Raw genomic sequence first — 22,339 nt, 5'->3', positions numbered from 1 at the left:
GTTTGACGAACGGGTCCGTGCACGCGATTCCAGATATCTTTACCTCTGAATAAACTGCCTTTATTATACCATATCCACCCTGTCCAAAGTCTCTACTTGGTCTCAGTTCTCCAGTAAACTTGTGATTATCAACACTAACCTCATCGTTGTGGCGGCGGACAGCTAGCCTGTATCCCTCATCCAGTTGAGTGGCAATGTCTTTTTTCGTTCGTACCAATTTTTGGAAAATCCTCGGGTGTAGGACTTTCCGCCTTTAGTAGAAACCTGTTGAATTATTAAATTTGATCTGGGAGGTCCTAATTGTTTCGTTGCCAATTTATCTTCATTTGTTCGCCGACAAAAAGGAACTTCTTTCAAAGACACAATCCGCTCTTTTCTTAGTTACGTTCATGGTTACGTTACGTATGACGAAAGCGCGTAAGTGCAAGCCCTCAGACACCCATAGAGATTGTATTGAAAGCTCTGAAATTTGAAAAAAATAGATTTTACATGGGAGTCTATGACAGACTTCTGGGCGATTTTCAACCTGACTGAAATCGCCCCAAAAGGGGGGGGAGCCATTTGAAGCACGACTTTAGCCTGATTCGACATTTAGTGGCAGTGTGGCACTGTGGCAGATCAGACGTATAGATTACAACACTGATAACTACTGTTGCCGTGATATAATTGATTAGAAAAAAAATCCCTTCCTTTTCCCGTTTGGCAGTGCGTCGCCCATATCGCCCTATTGAACAGGCCGCCCCTGCTCAGGGTTTCATAAAGGATGCTCTTGTCCGTTCACAGAGAGTACTCAGGGTTTCTTAAAGGATGATCTTGTCCTTTCACAGACAGTACTCAGGGTTTCTTAAATGATGCTCTTGTCCGTTCACAGCTGCAGACAAGACAGATGCCCGTCATACCCCGACAACACTTCACATTTACATATTTAGAAAATTAAACATACTTCAAAGTCCACTACAGAATCTTGTTGCCAGTTTTGACTTGAGTCATATTCAGGTTTAGAGACATGTCTGATTAGTAGCAGGGGAAAAGGCCTAGTCTCATACCCTCTTGATAAAGCTACTGAATTCCACACATTGATGTTGGAATAAGCTCTTTTGGCCAATTTTAAAGAATTAACTAGCTACAAATGAATGGAACTAAACATTTTCATAGTCATCCCGTGACCCATAAGTGGGTCCCAACTAACAGTTTAGTAACTGCTAGGATACTGAATGCTGCATAACAATCCAGTTGATATAAGGGTCTGAATAGACAGCAGAGACATACAGTACCTACAGTGTTTGACACCCGGGTTACACAGCACATCCTGATATAGGATCTAAAGTCCTGTTTGAGTTTGAGACTGGACTCCTACAGACACTTCTGTTCTGTTGACTAATTAGCAGTCGCTTCAAAAGGAAAGGAAAGGATGTAGACTAGAGAGAGGAGTGGAGAAGAAGGAGGAGAGAGAGGATTGGAGGAGAGAGGGGAGTGGAGGAAAGGGAGGAGTGGAAGAGAGAGAGGAGTGGAGGAGAGAGAGGAGGAGGGGGTTGGAGGAGAGAGAGGAGTGGAGGAGAGAGAGGAGTGGAGGAGAAGGAGGAGTGGAGGAGAGAGAGGAGTGGAGGAGAGAGGGGTGGAGGAGAGAGAGGGGTGGAGGAGAGAGAGGAGTGGAGGAGAGAGAGGAGTGGAGGAGAGAGATGGGTGGAGGAGAGAGAGGAGTGGAGGAAAGGGAGGAGTGGAGGAGGAGGGGGTTGGAGGAGAGAGAGGAGTGGAGGAAAGGGAGGAGTGGAGGAGAGAGAGGAGTGGAGGAAAGGGAGGAGTGGAGGAGAGAGAGGAGTGGACGAGAGAGAGGAGTGGAGGAGAGAGAGGAGTGGAGGAGACAGAGGAGTGGAGGAGAGAGAGGAGTGGAGGAGTGGAGGAGAGAGAGGAGTGGAGGAGTGGAGGAGAAGGAGGAGTGGAGGAAAGGGAGGAGTGGAGGAGAGAGAGGAGTGGAGGAGAGAGAGGGGTGGAGGAGAGAGAGGAGTGGAGGAAAGGGAGGAGTGGAGGAGAGAGGAGTGGAGGAGAGAGAGGAGTGGAGGAGAGAGAGGAGTGGAGGAGAGAGAGGGGTGGAGGAGAGAGAGGAGTGGAGGAGAGAGAGGAGTGGAGGAGAGAGAGGAGTGGAGGAGAGAGAGGAGTGGAGGAGAAAGGAGTGGAGGAGAGAGAGGAGTGGAGGAGTGAAGGAGAAGGAGGAGTGGAGGAAAGGGAGGAGTGGAGGAGAGAGAGGAGTGGAGGAGAGAGAGGAGTGGAGGAAAGGGAGGAGTGAGGAGCGGAGTGAGGAGTGGAGGAGAGAGAGGAGTGAAGGAGAGAGAGGAGTGGAGGAGAGAGAGGAGTGAAGGAGAAGGAGGGGTGGAGGAGAGAGAGGAGTGGAGGAGAGAGAGGGGTGGAGGAGAGAGAGGAGTGGAGGAGAGAGAGGAGTGAAGGAGAAGGAGGGGTGGAGGAGAGAGAGGAGTAAAGGAGAAGGAGGGGTGGAGGAGTGGAGGAGAGAGAGGGAGGGATGAGGAGAGAGGAGAGGAGGAGAGAGGAGTGGAGGAGAGAGAGGGAGGGATGAGGAGAGAGGAGTGGAGGAGAGAAGCGGACAACCTCTGTCTGCCTGCCTGTCTGTCTGAGAGAGAAAACCATTGAAACACCTGTAATAACTCCCTACCACTAATCTACCGTATACCGTATATACACTGAGTATACAAAACATTAGGAACACCTGCTCTTTCCATGACACAGACTGACCATGTGAACGCTATGATCCCTTAGTGATGTCGCTTGTTAAATCCACTTCAATCAGTGTAGATGAAGGGGAGGAGACAGGTTAAAGAAGGATTTTTAATCCTTGAGACATGGATTGTGTGTACCATTCAGAGGGGGAATGGGCAAGACAAAATATTGAAGTGCCTTCAAATGGGGTATGGTAGTAGGTGCCAGGTGTAACAGTATTGCTTCCGTCCCTCTCCTCGCCCCTACCTGGGCTTGAACCAGGGACCCTCTGCACACATCGACAACAGTCACCCTCGAAGCACCGTTACCCATCGCTCCACAAAAGCCGTGGCCCTTGCAGAGCAAGGGAAACAACTACTTCAACGTTTCAGAGCAAGTGACGTCACCGATTGAAACGCTACTAGTGCGCACCGCTAACTAGCTAGCCATTTCACACCAGTTACACTGGCGCACCGGTTTGAGTGTGTAAAGAACTGCAACATTCGTCAGTTTCCCGTATTAAGAATGGTCCACCACCCAAAGGACATCCAGCCAATTTGAGACAACTGTGGGAAGCATTGGAGTCAACATGGGCCAGCATCTCTGTGGAAAGCTTTCGACACCTTGTAGAGTCCATGCCCCAACAACTTGAAGCTGTTCTGAGGGCAAAAAGGGGATGGAACTCAATATATTGCACCTCAATATTAGGAAGGTGTTCCTCAGTGTAGTGTTTGAGTGAACCAACAGTGCAGTCTGCTTTTATCTGCAATAAATTGACTTGGGGCTGCAGTAGGTGTCTGGTAAAGGGTTGATTGACTTGGGGCTACAGTAGGTGTCTGGTAAAGGGTTGATTGACTTGGGGCTGCAGTAGGTGTCTGGTAAAGGGTTGATTGACTTGGGGCTACAGTAGGTGTCTGGTAAAGGGTTGATTGACTTGGGGCTACAGTAGGTGTCTGGTAAAGGGTTGATTGACTTGGGGCTACAGTAGGTGTCTGGTAAAGGGTTGATTGACTTGGGGCTACAGTAGGTGTCTGGTAAAGGGTTGATTGACTTGGGGCTACAGTAGGTGTCTGGTAAAGGGTTGATTGACTTGGGGCTACAGTAGGTGTCTGGTAAAGGGTTGATTGACTTGGGGCTACAGTAGGTGTCTGGTAAAGGGTTGATTGACTTGGGGCTACAGTAGGTGTCTGGTAAAGGGTTGATTGACTTGGGGCTACAGTAGGTGTCTGGTAAAGGGTTGATTGACTTGGGGCTACAGTAGGTGTCTGGTAAAGGGTTGATTGACTTGGGGCTACAGTAGGTGTCTGGTAAAGGGTTGATTGACTTGGGGCTACAGTAGGTGTCTGGTAAAGGGTTGATTGACTTGGGGCTACAGTAGGTGTCTGGTAAAGGGTTGATTGACTTGGGGCTACAGTAGGTGTCTGGTAAAGGGTTGATTGACTTGGGGCTACAGTAGGTGTCTGGTAAAGGGTTGATTGACTTGGGGCTAGGTTTCTGGTAAAGGTCCAGATGATATGACAACAACATGGTGTGGAGGGCACATTGTTAGTGTTATGATCTGTTATGGTACCTCTCCTTCAGAGGACAGTCAGTGTGAATAGGTTCAATAGAGCCTAGGGTAAGTGAACTGCCAAACAACACCGTCTCAGTTGATTATCAGCCGTAGTGGACACTATTGTGTGCAAGGTGGATAAATATTGATGTAACCCTGCTTTAATGAACAGCAGGTAGATTTCCTCTAGGAAGCATGTTATTGAGTGAGTCTTCGTGTCCTTGGTCACATTAAACATCACCTCTCCTCCAAACCACATGACTAGAGTACAGCCTGACAGTACAGCCAATGTACCAGTAAACAATGTATTCTAGTATGTATCCATGTGAAATGCACCAATACACACAGCTACATTCAACAACACTTTTTGATTGGCTAGTTTACCGTCCATATCGGAGTGTTACATAATATAAATTGTGAGGTTGTGTAAACAGGAAATAGCAGGTATTTATCAGTCCCCGCTCCACTTGTCATTATTCACATCATCTCTCACACACCCTTAAGGAATGCGGTCAGTGGGGATTTGGACCGGAAGGAAGAATATACTATTTTTAAACTCACTGACCAACTTGTCCCCTCTCAACACACTAGCCATCTTTGCTTTAGATGCTCTCCCAGAATCTATTAAGTTAAAAACAAATATAGGGCAGTTTAAAGACACTTAGATTAGCCAGTCTCTGGATTGATCTGATCTGGGTGTGATAGCGGCCTACATTGTACTCGTACGTAGATCACAGCCATGGTTACTAAGTTAATTACAGGCTGGTGGAGGTGACCAGAAGCCCTAACAGACAGGTGGGAGGTCTTATGATGGTCTGGTACTGAGCAGGTCCCAGCATCAAGGCAGGGAATATGATTAGATAGACGGAGACTGGTCTTATCAGGCTTCACTGCTGATGCATTGATACACACACAGCTGGAAATCTCTGGTCTAGACAGCTCCATGCTGAACCCTAGTGGTGACTATTAAATATGCATGGCCAAAGTGGTTTACTGTAGACTTTTACCACTCAAAACATGATTGACCTTGAAATAATATTAAGATAATCTAAGAGAACAAAAGTCATAATTTCAGTAAAACAAAAGACAGGAGGCAGTTTTGTTTTGGTTGTTTTCTCCCGTTTGTATTGGAAGGAAATGCTTTCTCTCAATTTGACTAGAAAAACAAGTTGATTCCATTTGTCCATCACCAGAGCTCACAAGGCCAAACAGCTGAGTGTCAAATTAAGGGTTGAATTAAAAACTTTGTACAGTATTAGTCACCCAGCTTTAAAAAATAAAACTGTTAAAAAAACACCAAGAACAAAAAAACATTAAACACGTGTGTGTAGAGGGACCAACGATGGTTGGATAGAAAGAACCTTCCAGACAAACTTCAGACGAGTCCATTTGCCCTAAAAGGTCGACGTAACGGGTTTACATTCCTGTACAGAGTCCATCCCAAGTGTGCGTGTGTGAGTGAGTGTTCACCGGATCCTCTTCTGCTGGCGAGCGCGGTAGATGTCGTGAACGGGTGGCGCCACAGCGCCCTTGTCCTCCTCTTCATCAGAGTCTGCGTTGGGTCTCTTCAGTGACTTGGCCATGGCATGGTTCTCCATGGAGCCGTTCCCTTCTCCGCCGGCATCAGGCTGCCTGCCTGTTATCAACTCTACTGCTGCGTCTACAGCTGAGAGAGAGGGAGGGAGGGAGATATTAATATTGTGCTATTCAGGCAAAGGAACGTTTAAAAGAGGAGCTGGTGATTTCTGACAGTTTCAAAGTTACTTACTCTCTGGTAGTGTACATCTCCTGAAGCTCTCCATCAGTTCATCCACCTGCACAAAGGGCCCCTGCAGAAACACAACACCACAACATCAGTACAACACAACCACATGATATCACTAACAGTGAACGGTGGGGTGTTGGCACTGTGATATCACTAACAGTGAACGGTGGGGTGTTAGCACTGTGATATCACCAATAGTGAACGGTGGGGTGTTGGCACTGTGATATCACCAATAGTGAACGGTGGGGTGTTGGCACTGTGATATCACCAATAGTGAACGGTGGGGTGTTGGCACTGTGATATCACCAATAGTGAACGGTGGGGTGTTGGCACTGTGATATCACCAATAGTGAATGGTGGGGTGTTGGCACTGTGATATCACCAATAGTGAGTGGTGGGGTGTTGGCACTGTGATATCACCAATAGTGAGTGGTGGGGTGTTGGCACTGTGATATCACCAATAGTGAACGGTGGGGTGTTGGCACTGTGATATCACCAATAGTGAACGGTGGGGTGTTGGCACTGTGATATCACCAATAGTGAACGGTGGGGCGTTGGCACTGTGATATCACCAATAGTGAACGGTGGGGTGTTGGCACTGTGATATCACCAATAGTGAGTGGTGGGGTGTTGGTACTGTGATATCACCAATAGTGAGTGGTGGGGTGTTGGCACTGTGATATCACCAATAGTGAGTGGTGGGGTGTTGGCACTGTGATATCACCAATAGTGAGTGGTGGGGTGTTGGCACTGTGATATCACCAATAGTGAGTGGTGGGGTGTTGGTACTGTGATATCACCAATAGTGAGTGGTGGGGTGTTGGCACTGTGATATCACCAATAGTGAGTGGTGGGGTGTTGGTACCGACCACGAAGCAGGTGGGTGGAGGCAGTAGCTTCATCAGGATGACTGCGGCCGGGGGGACCGGGAACACCCCTCCTGGAACAGGGTGCAGTCCTGGAGCTGTGGGGAGAGACCAGAGTATGTGAGCGAAGCTGGAGTGGAGCGGACTGTGCCCAATTTGACTAGAGGCTGGAGCGTCGGCCTTCTCACCCGCTCCAATTTCGTCACGTCATGAGCTCAGCGCATGCCCGGCCCAGAATGCATTTGTAGGCTACTTGTGTGCCGCTATAGTCCCTCTCAACACACTAGCCATCACGTTTACTTTTTGCTTTAGATGCTCTCCAAGAATCTATGAAGTTAAGACAAATATAGGGCAGTTTAAAGACACTTAGATTAGCCAGTCTCTGGATTGATCTGATCTGGGTGTGATAGCGGCCTACATTGTTTAGCCAGTCTTTTCATTAAGAAACTGTTAAAACACAGAGGTGCAAAATCAAGGTGACATACAAAGATGTGAAGGACCAAGAGCAAGAGAGGGAGTGTGGTGATGTGGTGTCCACAACTAAAGAATCATTGTGGAATGTGAAAAGACACGTATCCTGAAAGCATGATGTGTTCTACGTGCTAACAGAAAGCAACGAGGTGGGTAGCTAGCTAAGTGTGTCATTGTAGCAACAAAAAAACAGATCTCTTAAAAGTTTCATTAATTTTCATTCTATACAACAGGCCATGGTTGATTTTGGCCCAATAGGCCTGGCATATTACCTCTTTCAAGGAGCTTTCCGTTTTGATTGGGTTATTTTACCTAAAAACCTTTAGGCATACCAATAGATAAACAAATAAAACTACTTGAAGGGTGGTTAGCATCCCCAGTGGCTCTGCAAGCGTGGAGAGGGTATTCTCCGCTGCAGACCTGCTCTCCAGTCACCATCACATGATCCTGAAGCCACAGACTCTGGCCAAACTCCTGTTTCTAAAAATGAATTCAAAGGCCTAATGAGGCATTTTTAATTTCATTTTTATTTAATTATAAGTAAGTCAATTTATAGACTATAATAAATTAATTCAACGAAATGTTGTTTAAATGCTGAGCGCTTAATGTTCATGCCAGCCTAGTGTGTCGCACTCACAAATGTTCACAATGTATTTCTTTGTAGGCTATAGCCTTTAATTTATTTTTTTTAATTTTTTTTTATAATAGGCAAATAATAATAATAATAACAACAACAATAACAATAATAATAATAGCCTAAATAATTCATTTGCGTTCCTTCTTAGGCTCCCTGTCTGGCTCCTGACCTATTTAGAGTGTTTATATGCTGTTTAATATGACATGTAGCCTATTTGAAATGATGAGTGCTTCTTACAGTCACCTTTTCCTGTTGTTTATTAAAATACTTTTCATTCAAATCATATGGTTTGGGTTCAATACTTCAAAATATACAGCAAATTTGTAATGGCAGTTTTTTTTCTTGTGAGCAAGGAGCGGTTTTTAGCAGAGCGGTTGGAAAGGACATGGATCCCGGCTCCGTAAGCGATGAGCAGGATCTCCAATCCGCTCACATACTCTGGGCAAGACACACCTTATTGCACTACATCACTTAGGGCAGATTGAGGATTAGAGACACTACTAAGACCATTTGGTGGTATACTAGGAGCTGGTTGGAGGGTAGAGGGGGGAGGGGGTAAGGTACCTACAGGTCAGGTGTCATGGCTGGTAGGGGTAGAGGAGGGGGTAAGGTACCTACAGGTCAGGTGTCATGGCTGGTAGGGGTAGAGGAGGGGTAAGGTACCTACAGGTCAGGTGTCATGGCTGGTAGGGGTAGAGGAGGGGGTAAGGTACCTACAGGTCAGGTGTCATGGCTGGTAGGGGTAGAGGAGGGGTAAGGTACCTACAGGTCAGGTGTCATGGCTGGTAGGGGTAGAGGAGGGGGTAAGGCACCTACAGGTCAGGTGTCATGGCTGGTAGGGGTAGAGGAGGGGGAAAGGTACCTACAGGTCAGGTGTCATGGCTGGTAGGGGTAGAGGAGGGGTAAGGTACCTACAGGTCAGGTGTCATGGCTGGTAGGGGTAGAGGAGGGGGTAAGGCACCTACAGGTCAGGTGTCATGGCTGGTAGGGGTAGAGGAGGGGGTAAGGTACCTACAGGTCAGGTGTCATGGCTGGTAGGGGTAGAGGAGGGGGAAAGGTACCTACAGGTCAGGTGTCATGGCTGGTAGGGGTAGAGGAGGGGGTAAGGTACCTACAGGTCAGGTGTCATGGCTGGTAGGGGTAGAGGAGGGGGTAAGGTACCTACAGGTCAGGTGTCATGGCTGGTAGGGGTAGAGGAGGGGGAAAGGTACCTACAGGTCAGGTGTCATGGCTGGTAGGGGTAGAGGAGGGGGAAAGGTACCTACAGGTCAGGTGTCATGGCTGGTAGGGGTAGAGGAGGGGGAAAGGTACCTACAGGTCATGGCTGGTAGGGGTAGAGGAGGGGGAAAGGTACCTACAGGTCAGGTGTCATGGCTGGTAGGGGTAGAGGAGGGGGAAAGGTACCTATAGGTCAGGTGTCATGGCTGGTAGGGGTAGAGGAGGGAGAAAGGTACGTACGGGCCATGTGTCGTGGTTGGTAGGGGATCATCTGGTTGGTGTCAGGTTTGGGATACTCTGGTTTGCGGTCAGCCTCGTCCTTTTGCGAGGGAGCAGATGGGGTCACCACCGTCTCCGTCTGGAGCAACGCCGCCAGTTTGGCACGGGACACGTCCTACACACACAGGTTAACATCATAGAATTATAAACAGTTATCCTTTCCCCTCACGATTGAAGAGTTGAACAAGACAGAAACACACAAACGGTCCACTTGTTTTATAGACATTGATCGATTTCTATTGAAGTCTTCAACCCTTAACAGATGACGCGGCCATAGCAGTCAGCATCATCTTTCTGTGTAACTGTAGAAACTACCAGTTGTACAGACCTTGTATCCGAGGGCTTTGAGCTCGCTGGCGGAGCAGGGGTACAGGTCCATGAACTTGTATCTGTCCACCAGCAGGGCTGTCTCCTTGCCTTCGTACTCGTCCTTGAAGGCTGTGAAACGCCGGCGCTCCACCTTCAGGATACTGGCCAGGTCCCCGATGTTACTCTCGAAGGCCAAGAAACGCGCCCAGATCTCACTGAGGGAGAGGTGTTGATAAAAAACACAGGACCGTCAATAACACAATAACAGACACAGATCTGATGTGGGTGTTGTAGGAATGTAATTCCTCATACCCAGACTTCTCTGGCGACAGGCTTCCCGAGGTGAGAACACGCTCAAACAGAACTCTGGTGTTGTTGTCCTCTGGAGGGGGGGGGGGGGGGAAGAGAGAGAGAGGGGGGGAAGAGAGAGAGAGAGAGAGAGAGAGAGAGAGAGGGGGGGGGGAGAGAGGGAGAGAGAGGAAGAGAGAGAGAGAGAGAGAGAGGGGGGGGGGGGGAGAGAGAGGAAGAGAGAGAGAGAGGGGGGGGGGGGAAGAGAGAGAGGGGGGGAAGAGAGAGAGGGGGGGAAGAGAGAGAGAGAGAGAGAGAGAGAGGGGGAAGAGAGAGAGAGAGAGAGGGGGGGAAGAGAGAGAGAGGGGGGGAAGAGAGAGAGAGAGAGGGGGGGAAGAGAGAGAGAGCGAGAGGGGGAAGAGAGAGAGAGCGAGAGAGGGAAGAGAGAGAGAGCGAGGGAGAGAGAGAGAGAGAGAGAGAGAGGAGGCATTCAAACTCATTAATCTACCATTATGTTACAGATAATGCCTCAGCCTCCCTCTCCTAACTTACAGCACAACAACCCCATATCTATATACGTCAATGAAATAAACAAAAACACCAGCGTCTATAGACTGCCTCTGCCTGGGTTTTATCTAGTTTGACTATACCAGTAATTGCATCGTCTATGGATGGTTCTCTATTTACTTTTGATAGAGGATGTCACTGGGTTTATGTCATAGAGAGAATAGAATCAGCATGTTTAACAAAGACTGATAATGGATCCTCTGTAGCCTTCCAACACCATCGCTTAACAACTATACAATCTCAAGAACTGTTGCCATGGCAACTACCCATGGTTGTTTTATTGTTACACAAGAGGGTGAATGACAGTCTCAATAAATGAATCCATCACTTGTCACTTACCATTAAGGTGTGAGAGGTAATCGATGTATGCAAGTATATACTCTGGAATGTCTCCATATTTCTTCAAACCCAGCTCAAATATCTTAAAGGCCACTGATTTGTCCTGTGAGGGAAGGTAACGGAAGACCAGTCAAACACTGAGAAACAGAATTTTCCCCCTTATAGTCAAACGCTGAGAAACAGAATGTTCCCCCTTATATTCTCTCTCAATGTTCCACTCTTGGCACGTGTTTAAGTCTAAGGCCGCAGACACACCAACGCGGATGAAATCGTATATGCATTCATCAATTGTCTGTCAAAAGTTATTTTCAAGTCAACTGTTTTCGGTTGTCCATCATCCGTCAAAGGATGACTCCCTCCCATTGGAACAGCCATTGGCTCAATACGGAATGTTCAGACACAAAATGTGTGTGTGGCCGTAGCCTATGTACAGTCCACCCACCTTACTGCAGTAGTACTCCATCAGGGCTGCAGTCACGTAGACGTGGTGACGCGTGCGCATGTCCTCCCGGGCCTTCTTGAAGATGATGCGGCCCGACTTGATGCCCTCGGCCCGCCTGCCAAACTTCATGTACTGGATGTAGACCAGGGTGGGGTCGATGTCCTCGATGGCCAGCAGACGGTTGTAGATGCTGTGGACCTTTTCATGCTTCATTCGACTCTGACAAGAGGAGAGATGTGGGTTCGCTCATTCATCAATTAAATGCCTGTCAAACATTTCCTGGACCTCTATTCAACATTCATTTACTGGCTCACACTCCACTCCACCACTTAACTCAACAAGACAGTAGGATTGCTCCGGAATAATCAAATCAATTAATCTTAATAGGAATTAGACGAGACAAATGAATAAGTCTGCAGTAAGAGATGCACTAATCACTTATGGATGACAGTCAATTATATCAATCTATCAATTTTTCTATAAAGCCTTTTTTACATCAACAGATGTCACAAAGTGCTATACAGAAACCCAGCCTAAAACTCCAAACAGCAAGCAATGCAGCTGTAGAAGCATTATACATTTCCTTGCCAACTTTGACATCATCATATTACGACCTCATGTTTTGTTTTGGCAAGTGGTCCGTGACAGATGATTGGTGTTTGTGCAGCTCACCTCCTCATAGTCAGCGAATGAAAAGTACAGCAACATGTTCTTCTTCAGTAGAGTTCCGATGGCGCGCTCGTAGATGTTAGCTGCCTCGTCACTGAACACCTTAGAGTTGTTCATGTCCTGAGGAGAGGAAGAAAGAGTTCAAGGAGAAGTTTGGCATTTAAAAACCATATACCAGTAAGGTCTAAAATAACAAACGTGGAGCAAACCCAGTTCCCATTAGGATCCATTGTGTCATCAGTGGCCTTGCTTACCCCCTTCTCTGCCAGTAGTTTACTGGACTGGTCCAGATACTGGGCAGCCTCATACCACACGTCAGGGTGATGACCCAGCACCAGCAGACACTGCTCATAGGCAAACATCACTGCAACACGGAGCACAATTACTAAGTTAGGGCTGCAATGCTAGCAAAACCTCGACGCAACACTGGATATGTATCAACTTTACTGTGCCTGTAATATCAGTGATGGCATGCTATATCAAGTTCACACACACAACACCCTTAGCTATAGGAATCACTGTGCCCCCCCCACCACACACACACCTCTCTTAGTGATGAGTGTCTGGTCCTCCGTGCGTAGCGGGTTGCTCTTCTCCCATTGGATGTACTTCTTCCACATCTCTACCTGCACCGACTCTTGGGGGGAGTTCTGAGGGGGCACCGAGGGGGCGTTCCTATCCAGACCCTTCATCACAGTCTCATATTCCTGAAGAGACAACATCAGCTCACAATCATTCATGGTTTACCAGACAGTATGCATCAGTTCCCCTCCTCATAGTGTGTTTGCGAGTACCTTACCTTGGCCACTCTCCTAGTGTTCATGGTTTACCAGACAGTATGCATCAGTTTCCCTCCTCATAGTGTGTTTGCGAGTACCTTACCTTGGCCACTCTCCTAGCGTTCATGGTTTACCAGACAGTATGCATCAGTTTCCCTCCTCATAGTGTGTTTGTGAGTACCTTACCTTGGCCACTCTCCTAGCGTTCATGGTTTACCAGACAGTATGCATCAGTTTCCCTCCTCATAGTGTGTTTGTGAGTACCTTACCTTGGCCACTCTCCTAGCGTTCATGGTTTACCAGACAGTATGCATCAGTTTCCCTCCTCATAGTGTGTTTGTGAGTACCTTACCTTGGCCACTCTCCTAGCGTTCATGGTTTACCAGACAGTATGCATCAGTTTCCCTCCTCATAGTGTGTTTGTGAGTACCTTACCTTGGCCACTCTCCTAGCGTTCATGGTTTACCAGACAGTATGCATCAGTTTCCCTCCTCATAGTGTGTTTGTGAGTACCTTACCTTGGCCACTCTCCTAGCGTTCATGGTTTACCAGACAGTATGCATCAGTTTCCCTCCTCATAGTGTGTTTGTGAGTACCTTACCTTGGCCACTCTCCTAGCGTTCATGGTTTACCAGACAGTATGCATCAGTTTCCCTCCTCATAGTGTGTTTGTGAGTACCTTACCTTGGCCACTCTCCTAGCGTTCATGGTTTACCAGACAGTATGCATCAGTTTCCCTCCTCATAGTGTGTTTGTGAGTACCTTACCTTGGCCACTCTCCTAGCGTTCATGGTTTACCAGACAGTATGCATCAGTTCCCCTCCTCATAGTGTGTTTGTGAGTACCTTACCTTGGCCACTCTCCTAGCGTTCATGGTTTACCAGACAGTATGCATCAGTTTCCCTCCTCATAGTGTGTTTGCGAGTACCTTACCTTGGCCACTCTCCTAGCGTTCATGTAGTCTCTGCTGCGGTCCTCAATCATCTTCTTGGCCAGATGTACGTTGATGCCCTGTTTGTACAATACCAGGCTTCTTAGTACCACTGACAGATTATATATATCAATGGCACATAAAAGCAATGTTCTGCTACCCCCCCATGGGGTTCATTATTCAGCCCTCCATAAGGGTCACAGGTCATTGGTCTTACCTCCTCATACTTGCTGTAGTCTCTCCAGAGCTGCTCGATGTTGATCATGGGGTTCACACAGCCCCTCTGGTAGACCCTGCGCACCGCTGTGATTCTCTGGTTCTCAGCGTACGAACCAACAGCCTCACTGGAAGGACACAAGGGTAGGGAATGAGGGACTTTTCCTTGAAGTACGTACTTTTTAATGGAAAAACTAAGTATTGTGTGAAGAGTAGTACTTACACTCCTTTGAGGAAGTTGATGTAGTCCACCCATATCTGAGGGGAGAGCAGAAGAATTAGAGGTCATGGCTTGGAACCCCATTTCAGCCTACCAGATTGCACATTTTTTACTAACTCGTTTTAGATCATTTAATTGCCAATATGCTTTGATTTACCTGGTAGGACATGATCTCCATGCCGATTTTATCCAGCGCAAAGTCATACGCCTGCGCCATCTTCTCTCTGGTGATGGCCAAGCAGGGCTGGGTTAGGACTTGTGTTACATCACAATATCAAGACATGCACTGGGAACATTTGTCAAAATAGGGTGTTGTGTTATCACTGTGAAATGCATTGCTGAATGGTTAAGATGGTGTGTGAGCACAACACGAAGAGCCCCTGGCCCTCACACTCTGTCCCCCTCCAATTCCTTTCCTGGGTAATAGGTGAACCTACTTGTAGCTGGGTAGCTTTCCTTTGGTCTCTCGGACGTAGGAGAGGTAGCATTTCCACAGGTCGATGTGCAGCACTTTCATCAGACATCTCTGAAACAACTACAGCAGGAGGGAAGGGACACGTTTCAAGTATTGAAAAACATATCAGTCTACTGAAAAGTAATGCTTCAGACAGAGAGTGCACTCAATCATTCACAACTGTCATACTGTTGGGCACTGAGAAATAGACATGCTAGGTGATTTGTAGTGTGTGTGTTTCTGTGTATAAAAGGGGAAGTAGTGGATTCCCTCTATGGAGGGCTGCCTAATGGATAGTGACCTAATGCCTACCCAGGCAGGAGAACCAGCAGAACACAGCTCACTGATAGACAGCTGCCACACTACCACGGCTGGAGATATAAACAGCAGTGTACACAAGGGCTTTGCAACACGCTGCTGCTGTTAAAGACAACCTACCCGTGGTGAAAACGAGAGAACTACTTTTCCCTTCAGTTTCAGGTGATGGATAACAGACAGCAACAACACAGTAAAAACATCTGCATCAGATGGAATAGTTTATGCTGCTAAGTGTTTAGTGTTGCCTGTGACTTAAACAAGTGGCAATAAACAATCATTTGCCACTCTTGTGAATTGTAGATTTTCTGTTGTACTGCTGTAAAGCATGCAGCTACATTTTATGGGTTTGGCTTGATCATTGATGTATTACAGTGGTGACTTAAATGGCTTTTTCAGTTGTTAAGGGCAACACTGGATGAGTCAGAACCATGTTGGTTTCCATCCAGTGACAGGGAGGTGGACCCTCCCTCAGAATCAACCAACCATGGCAGTCTCAGTCTCCTGTAAGGCCAATGGGAGGGGACTTTGGTATGATTTGCACTCACCTTTTCTACCTTGTCATAGTTTTTTGCCTTGATCTGTGGACAGAGTGTAAACGAAGTGTTAATTCAACAGGCAGGTGTTTCCATTGTATATATGGACAAACATGCATGCAAACTCCCTCTTACACACACACACAGTCCCTTTCAGATCAACAAAGTGAATTTCACACAAGAAAGACCATTTCAAGATCAATTTTGTAAGATAAGGGATTTATTCTCATTGTACATCATGGACCATACATGAGTCACATGATCAGCCAGTTGTAAGAAAAAATGAGTTTTGATGTCTAGACATATTGTTCCATGGGGTAAAGAAAAGGGCTGTGAAGGAATCTGTGAATACCCACCCTTCCCAATAAACTGTAGCCTTAGAAAAACAAGCTAAATAAAAACAGTTTCATCAGCATATAAAAAGCTATCGTATATTAGCCCCTTCACTACACTGGAAAAGACCACACTCGTGCCAATCACTAAACACATTACTGACTGTCAGCCTGGCCAGGCATCAAGGTGACTCATTGACTGACAGTGGCAGGAAAGAGGCTCCACACCGTCAGGCAGCTGATGTTTGGTGGGAGAGGGAGTCCTCAATCCGTTCTGTCCCTATTCCAAGCCCTGTGGAGTTCCAATCCTCCCTCTACACAGGCCTGCCAGCATAGACCAGTGTCAGCAAAGCAGAATGAGAAACACCAAGCTTTACTGGCGCTACCGGTTGGCCTGGCCCTGACAAAAGGCCTGTTTGTGTGTCAGGCCCAGGGCTCCCAATGCAGCCTAGCTGCATGTACTGTACTGTACTGTAGGCCTTCTGTTGTTGCAACTGCAAGGCTAGTAGCTCCTAAAAATATGACGACAAAACAGTAACAAGAAACATTCAGGTGTTTGAATGGGAGAATACAGTTGAACTTGGAATGAATCCTGCCCCGATAATTCTAAATCTGCTTCTTTCCTTCATCCATTCTAAGAGCAATACAGCGGAATGTCACTAAGCCCACAGGTTGGCTTTCAGCTTATTGTTGTGAAAGCCACTTAAGACAATCACTGATTAGAGGGGCTATCAAATAATCTGTCAATGTTAAACATAGCCTAGGCCTAGCAGCATAAAGCTTGAACAGAAGTACTTTTTCAAGATTAACAATACTCAGTGCAAGAAAATAACTAATTCAATATGTATACATCTAGAGGTGGGAGGTATCATTGCAAGATCACAATGAATAATTTCACATTTGTTCAAAGAGTCAGATCCTAAAGAGAGAACTAGGCCTATGGCGACTATAGCCAATGGCGACTATGGCATTGTAGTGATAAACATGAAAAATAACACTAGTTTTACACAGACAACATGAAACAAAATTGTTTATTACCAATGATTTATTGAGGTAAATCAACTTGAGATAAAATCAACATAAAAATAGCACACAGAAAATGTAACCCCAGCCTTGACAGCTGCATGCTTAGAAAAGTACATCCCTGTGACAGTGACATAGCTTTAGGTAGGCTATATCGAAAAAATCTCACCTCGAGGGCAGACACACACACACACACAATCTGTAGCCAGCATACATTGTCATTGCATGCATCTACAGCACCCCATGGCTTTAGCACTCACTACCAATAGTTTGAGCGTCTCACTCAAGGTTGTTATAGCAGCTACATGAGAACCAGACCTGAAGACACTACAAAAGAGACAGTTGACTAAAGCACTTCTGTTCTATTTCGGTGCAGGCAAACCAGTCGGGTGGGGAATTAAATTAATATCAATCCATCCAATTTTGTCTAAGATGATTATCTAAATCACATCAACCAAATAAAATACATTCTATTAGTAATATGGCCTTTTATCAGGATGTCACAACTATCTAGGCTACTTGAAAGACCCAGGCTTAAAAACCCAAGAGCAAGCCCATCAACACAGGAATACTTCCTTATGCACATTTGTAACATATCCATAAAAATAGCTTCCACAACATTAAACACTATTCCAGTTCTCCATGCTACCATAAGTTCGCTACCAAATAAGCATTCACTTTACAAGCACACCATCACTAGGCCTACTACCTAACACGCATTCAGCAGCCAACAAAAAAACTGAATTTACTATGAACTAGGAAGGTGACGGGCAATTTCTGTGGGATAATCAGAGGGCCATGCCTAATGCTTACTTTAAAATGGGATTAGTTATGGGGAAAGGAGGAGGTTGTTAACTGGACTGCAGTAACCATCAACACCATAAAGAAAAGATGCAATAAGTCACAGTACAGAATTCTGGTCATTTGTTTTATTAAACAGTATGCAATTTAAAATCACTTTCTCAACAAACCGCAGGGTACAGTCAAATTGAGTACAACGCAAGTTATGCATTTCCTTATGCTTCTGCATGCACAGACCAACCGCTTGAGAGTTCCCCAAGGTGAGTGAAACTGTATTGAAACGAACACAAAAAGCACAACGTAAGTGTGAAATGTGCCACAAAAAGTCAAATCTGACCCAGAACCAAGACAATGGTCCCCTAAGCTGCACCTGTATGTTAGTGTCTTGCAATGTGTGAATTCACACAAGTGAACGCCTGAATTCCCAATAGTGGATTGTTAGTGTATAACTCTTTCACAAGCACATGTTATTTTCTTGAAAGGTTAGTGGGAAAAGGTCAGATATTCAAACGTATGATTCGTTTTCTACACATTAGCAAAAAAGATGGGGGACTCAAAACTAATAAATTAGATCCAAACTAGAATGTTGATGTTACTGCAGCAAAGAACAAGGCAGCAGCTACCATACTATTTGACAGGTTGCTGTTAGAAGAACTCAACTCAAAACAACCAAAGCTTAACAAAAATAGTTAATTTTTTTCCAGGTTACTCACTATGTTGAGGCAAATGAAACTGGGCTAAAAAAAGAATATGGCAACCTCGATTTGACTGCAGTCTAGATATAAATCAAAGGCTATCCAAACTGGAAGGGTAAAACAAAAAGGATAGTTTTAATGCAAATGACCAACTTTAACTATGGTACATAGTTATAAACAAATGAAGTCAACAGGTGGTTGAACTTTTACAGAATGACCTACAGGCTGTGCTAAATTGTGTTGAATGAGGCCATTCTAACTAGGGCAGCAGTGTATAGAATGGGAGAGCTTCTAGACTCAAAAACAATGTGCCCAACTCCTCACGGATGTGCACGGTGCAAATACCCCACGGTTTAGTAGGATTGTATTCCAGTCACTATGCACCTACAAATAAGGTGACGGTCTGAACATTTGAGACTATTAGCCAATCTGGTATCAATCAACTCTTAGACAAGGGGTGTCCAATCCCAGTCTTGTAGGGCAGCAGTGTCTGCAGGCTTTTCCCCTCTAGTCCAGCACCACCACACCTGGGTCACATTCTGTAGCCACAATTAACAGGAGAAAATAATGTCATCTTATTTAACACCATGGAATCAGCTGTATTTGCACTGGGCTGGAACAAAAGCCTGCATACTGCAGGACCAAGATGGGACACCCTGTACTAGTCAACTCCTGTAGATCTGAAAGGAAGCTGTGGGTGTAAAAAGGGAGCTACACAGAGCATCACCAGTTCACATACTTCCACTCAATACCTTCAGACCTACAAGTGAGGCTTGGGCTTGATTTTAAAATGGACACATGAGCTGCTCTCCTCCCCCAGACTTCCATTCACCTGCTGTAGACAGCCCAGGGCCCAGAGACTAGTTGGGATCAGAGCTGTGTGTAGCGGGCATCAATTAAGGCACAATAATAAAAATGAGGCTTGGTCAGTCATGCTCTTAACTCACATACTTACCCACTTTATCCCCCTACAATAAGTGGATTACAAGCATCCATGTGTATGTCTAAAACTAATGGAATACTAATTAAATGATTGAGCTTACGTATGGATGGGGGTTTAAGGCTCATCTAAGATGTAAGCACTATTGCTTGGTCAGGGTAGTAGGCAGGAATGGGAGCAGGTACCACCCACAGAAATAAAAGGTAAGGAAACCAATGTAAGTTTGTAATTTGGGTGAACTATCCTTTTAAAGACATATTGGCGTAATGTGGATTCTTTGCTGGGTCAAAACCAGGGTGAACGTCAGCCTATATATAAACGGGGATATACAATATTACAGCTTTGGACGTAAACATAGATGGCCTGTTGGGGGTAGGGGGGCACACCTGTGCTGGGAAAAGTGTTAAGTTGGACACAACATTCACTCATACGGTTTATGATCAAAAACAAAAATGACCTCAAAGAAATGACACAGGAGGCAATAAATAGACACGACAAGTGAATAAAAGGCTAAAGCACTCCAATACCATTAAAAAGTTTTAATGCTGTTGCAGATCAAACATGCAACAAATGCACCTAACCCCATTTAAAGACGTAGAAAATAGATGTTCTTTAACCGAAGAACATACAGTCTGCTTCCTGAAAAATAAATGGTTAAGATTGTAACCTAAACCCCTCGTACTTTAAAAAATATATACAATTTAGATGAAGTGGACCTATTTGTTGTGTGAAAGTCACATTGTTGATCCTGTTAGGATATGCACACCCATGCACACGTAGTTGTGAGAAATTGATAAAATATTAACCTCCGCTTCAATGAATAGTTTCCAGAATCTGCCCGAGCTTGGGAACTGGGCAACAAGTCGTTCATATGTCTTCCTTGCTTTGTCTATAGGCTGGTTCTAAAAGGGTAGAATGCATTCACATGTACACTTGTTGACAAACAAGTTGAAACAGTCCTATATGACACATTTGTAATTGTTCTGTTAGATCCCCACCCACCACCCTGTTGATCCCCACCCTCTCCCTCCCTTGACCCGATCGATTACCCCAGGTAAGAGGAAGCAACCCTGAGTCACTAAACCTGTGCTTCTCGAATCAGAATGCTCCATGCGTCAAGGTCATATGGGTTTTCTTCCAACTTCTTCTCTGCTTTCTTAACCTTCTCCGGGATATACTCAGCTGCCTGCAAGACGTAAAAAGATGATTGGGGTTACAGACATGCATACACTGCAACAATAGGTGGCTTGGGAAAATCAGTCAGTGTGCCAATATTATAGACAATTTTAAGAGTACATTTTAGAAGAGCTCGTTTATAATAGACCTACTACACTTGTTCCTTAACAGTTTGGACTTTCTTTAGCCACATAAAAAAAGCGAGTAAAACAAAGGCAAACACGAGGCAGTGCTTGCTTGTTTACGTGGTTAGCTAGCTAGCTACTAAGGTAGGTAGCTAATCATGTAAACATGTTACACAATTGCACAACTTCTGACATAGCTAGCTTATTGAGTGAACGGTGCGCTCAACTGTTGAAATGCAATACGATGTGCACGCATTGCATACGCTTTAACTAGTTAGCTAACTAGTGCAACAAAAAAGCGCGGCCCAACTTCAACAGTAATTTTACCTAGGTAGCTAACGCTAGCTTGCAAGCTAACTAACTAGCGTGTTTATTCTCAACAGGCCAAACGCTAACTAGCACACGATAACTAGTCGTGTTAGCATGAAGTTCTTTCACACGCAGACCATATCAGGTTGTGTTACCTATACTATACAAGTTAGTTGACGTTAGTTAGCCGTTTGCCATTAATTTACGACCAAAATCATTGGCAGGTTACCTAGCTAGTACGTAATTAGCTTAGCCGCAGATATCTCTCAAAAGGGAAATGTAATTGATTAGTTAACTATTTCCACTAAAATATTGTCAAGAATTATGGTAACTATGTAGAAAGCGCTCCCAATCTACATTAAACGGTATCTAGAGTGTAGGCCTAGCTAGGTAGTGAACCATCATGCAACACGAGTGAAAATGTAGCTAACTAGCAACCGTTCGCTACAAATAACTGAAATGATCTACCTGGTCGGCGGTTGCTTCCGTGGACATGACTGGTTACGTTTAGTGTACCTATATTACAAATTGCAATAGCAACAGTATTTAAACATACAAATATTTAATTAAAAACAGCTATATCGCATGATGCACGATGACTCCAGTAGCTATGCACACAGTCTGCCCGCTGCTGTGACTGGACGTTTTCTCAAAATGGCGTATGTGAACGCTCACTTCCTTATGTTCTGGAGGAAGTCACCTCTACAGACAAAAAAAAAATCACATTTGAGATTGCTTTGTACAGTATTTGAATGTTTTATATATCTATGTGTATGGATGAGACCAATATTTAGAACAAAATGTTTAATTGCATGTGCATAAAAAAGCCATTGAATTAACACATTTTAATCACTAATGTAATATCTTTGATAGGATGTCTGGGTCATTGAATTAACACATTTGAATCACTAATGGTATGAATCTCTTTGATAGCTATGACAAAGTCAGTACAGTATTAAGATAGGCTAAAACTGCTTCTCCAATAGAAATCCCCGATCACACTTGGCACGTCATGGCGACGTTGAATAGCAAAGACGTCCATTCAAAGGCACTCCTTCGATATAAAGTTGTTTTTGAGGAAAATTAAAACGTGTCAGTTTGTCACTTTCACAAGTTGAGTAATAACATGTTCAACCACTTAAGACATTGGTTCGATTCTAGATTGTACCTTTAGATTTCGAGAAAATGAACAACTAAGGAATACTTTTTCACTTTTCTAATTGGTCTGTTTCGCAAGCGTTCCCGGAAGTCTCGCGATGCGCCTCTGGGTTTAGAAACTGTGGCCATGACGTCTGGATCCGAAAATTGTCTACATAGCTAGTTGTTGTAATATATTTTTCAGACAGCAGAGGGGGACAGAATGCAAATCAACACTG

At 45.2% G+C, this 22,339-nt stretch overlaps 1 protein-coding gene across 1 annotated transcript; it reads right to left on the bottom strand.

The window, feature by feature from the left end:
* Positions 1-5,376: 5,376 nt before the first annotated feature.
* LOC311120764 (cleavage stimulation factor subunit 3) lies at positions 5,377-21,628 on the bottom strand. Its single transcript, XM_084195340.1, has 20 exons — positions 21,432-21,628; positions 20,438-20,539; positions 20,160-20,255; positions 15,575-15,607; positions 14,695-14,792; positions 14,415-14,481; positions 14,261-14,295; positions 14,039-14,165; positions 13,824-13,901; positions 12,656-12,818; positions 12,366-12,475; positions 12,115-12,231; positions 11,443-11,661; positions 11,001-11,103; positions 10,119-10,188; positions 9,826-10,021; positions 9,459-9,612; positions 6,896-6,990; positions 6,030-6,090; positions 5,377-5,927 (listed from the first exon to the last, which is right to left on the bottom strand). Exons 1-20 carry the CDS (start codon positions 21,456-21,458, stop codon positions 5,728-5,730), a joined length of 2,151 nt encoding a protein of 716 aa, XP_084051466.1. The 5' UTR covers positions 21,459-21,628; the 3' UTR covers positions 5,377-5,727.
* Positions 21,629-22,339: the final 711 nt, after the last annotated feature.

Source organism: Coregonus lavaretus (genome assembly GCF_964263955.1).
Source record: "Coregonus lavaretus genome assembly, contig: HAP1_SCAFFOLD_431, whole genome shotgun sequence".
Lineage (NCBI taxonomy): Eukaryota > Metazoa > Chordata > Actinopteri > Salmoniformes > Salmonidae > Coregonus > Coregonus lavaretus.
The sequence above is the reverse complement of the archived record's forward strand: the minus strand, read 5'-3'. Positions and strand labels throughout refer to the sequence as shown.

Excerpts from the sequence above, each read along its gene's own strand:
- LOC311120764 (XM_084195340.1), bottom strand. The coding sequence starts at position 21,458 with ATGTCCACGGAAGCAACCGCCGACCAG. Across the intron at positions 10,189-11,000 it reads TTACCTCTCACACCTTAATG|AGGACAACAACACCAGAGTT; the intron begins GTAAGTGACAAG and ends CCCCCCCTCCAG. Across the intron at positions 10,022-10,118 it reads CTGTCGCCAGAGAAGTCTGG|TGAGATCTGGGCGCGTTTCT; the intron begins GTATGAGGAATT and ends CCTCTCCCTCAG.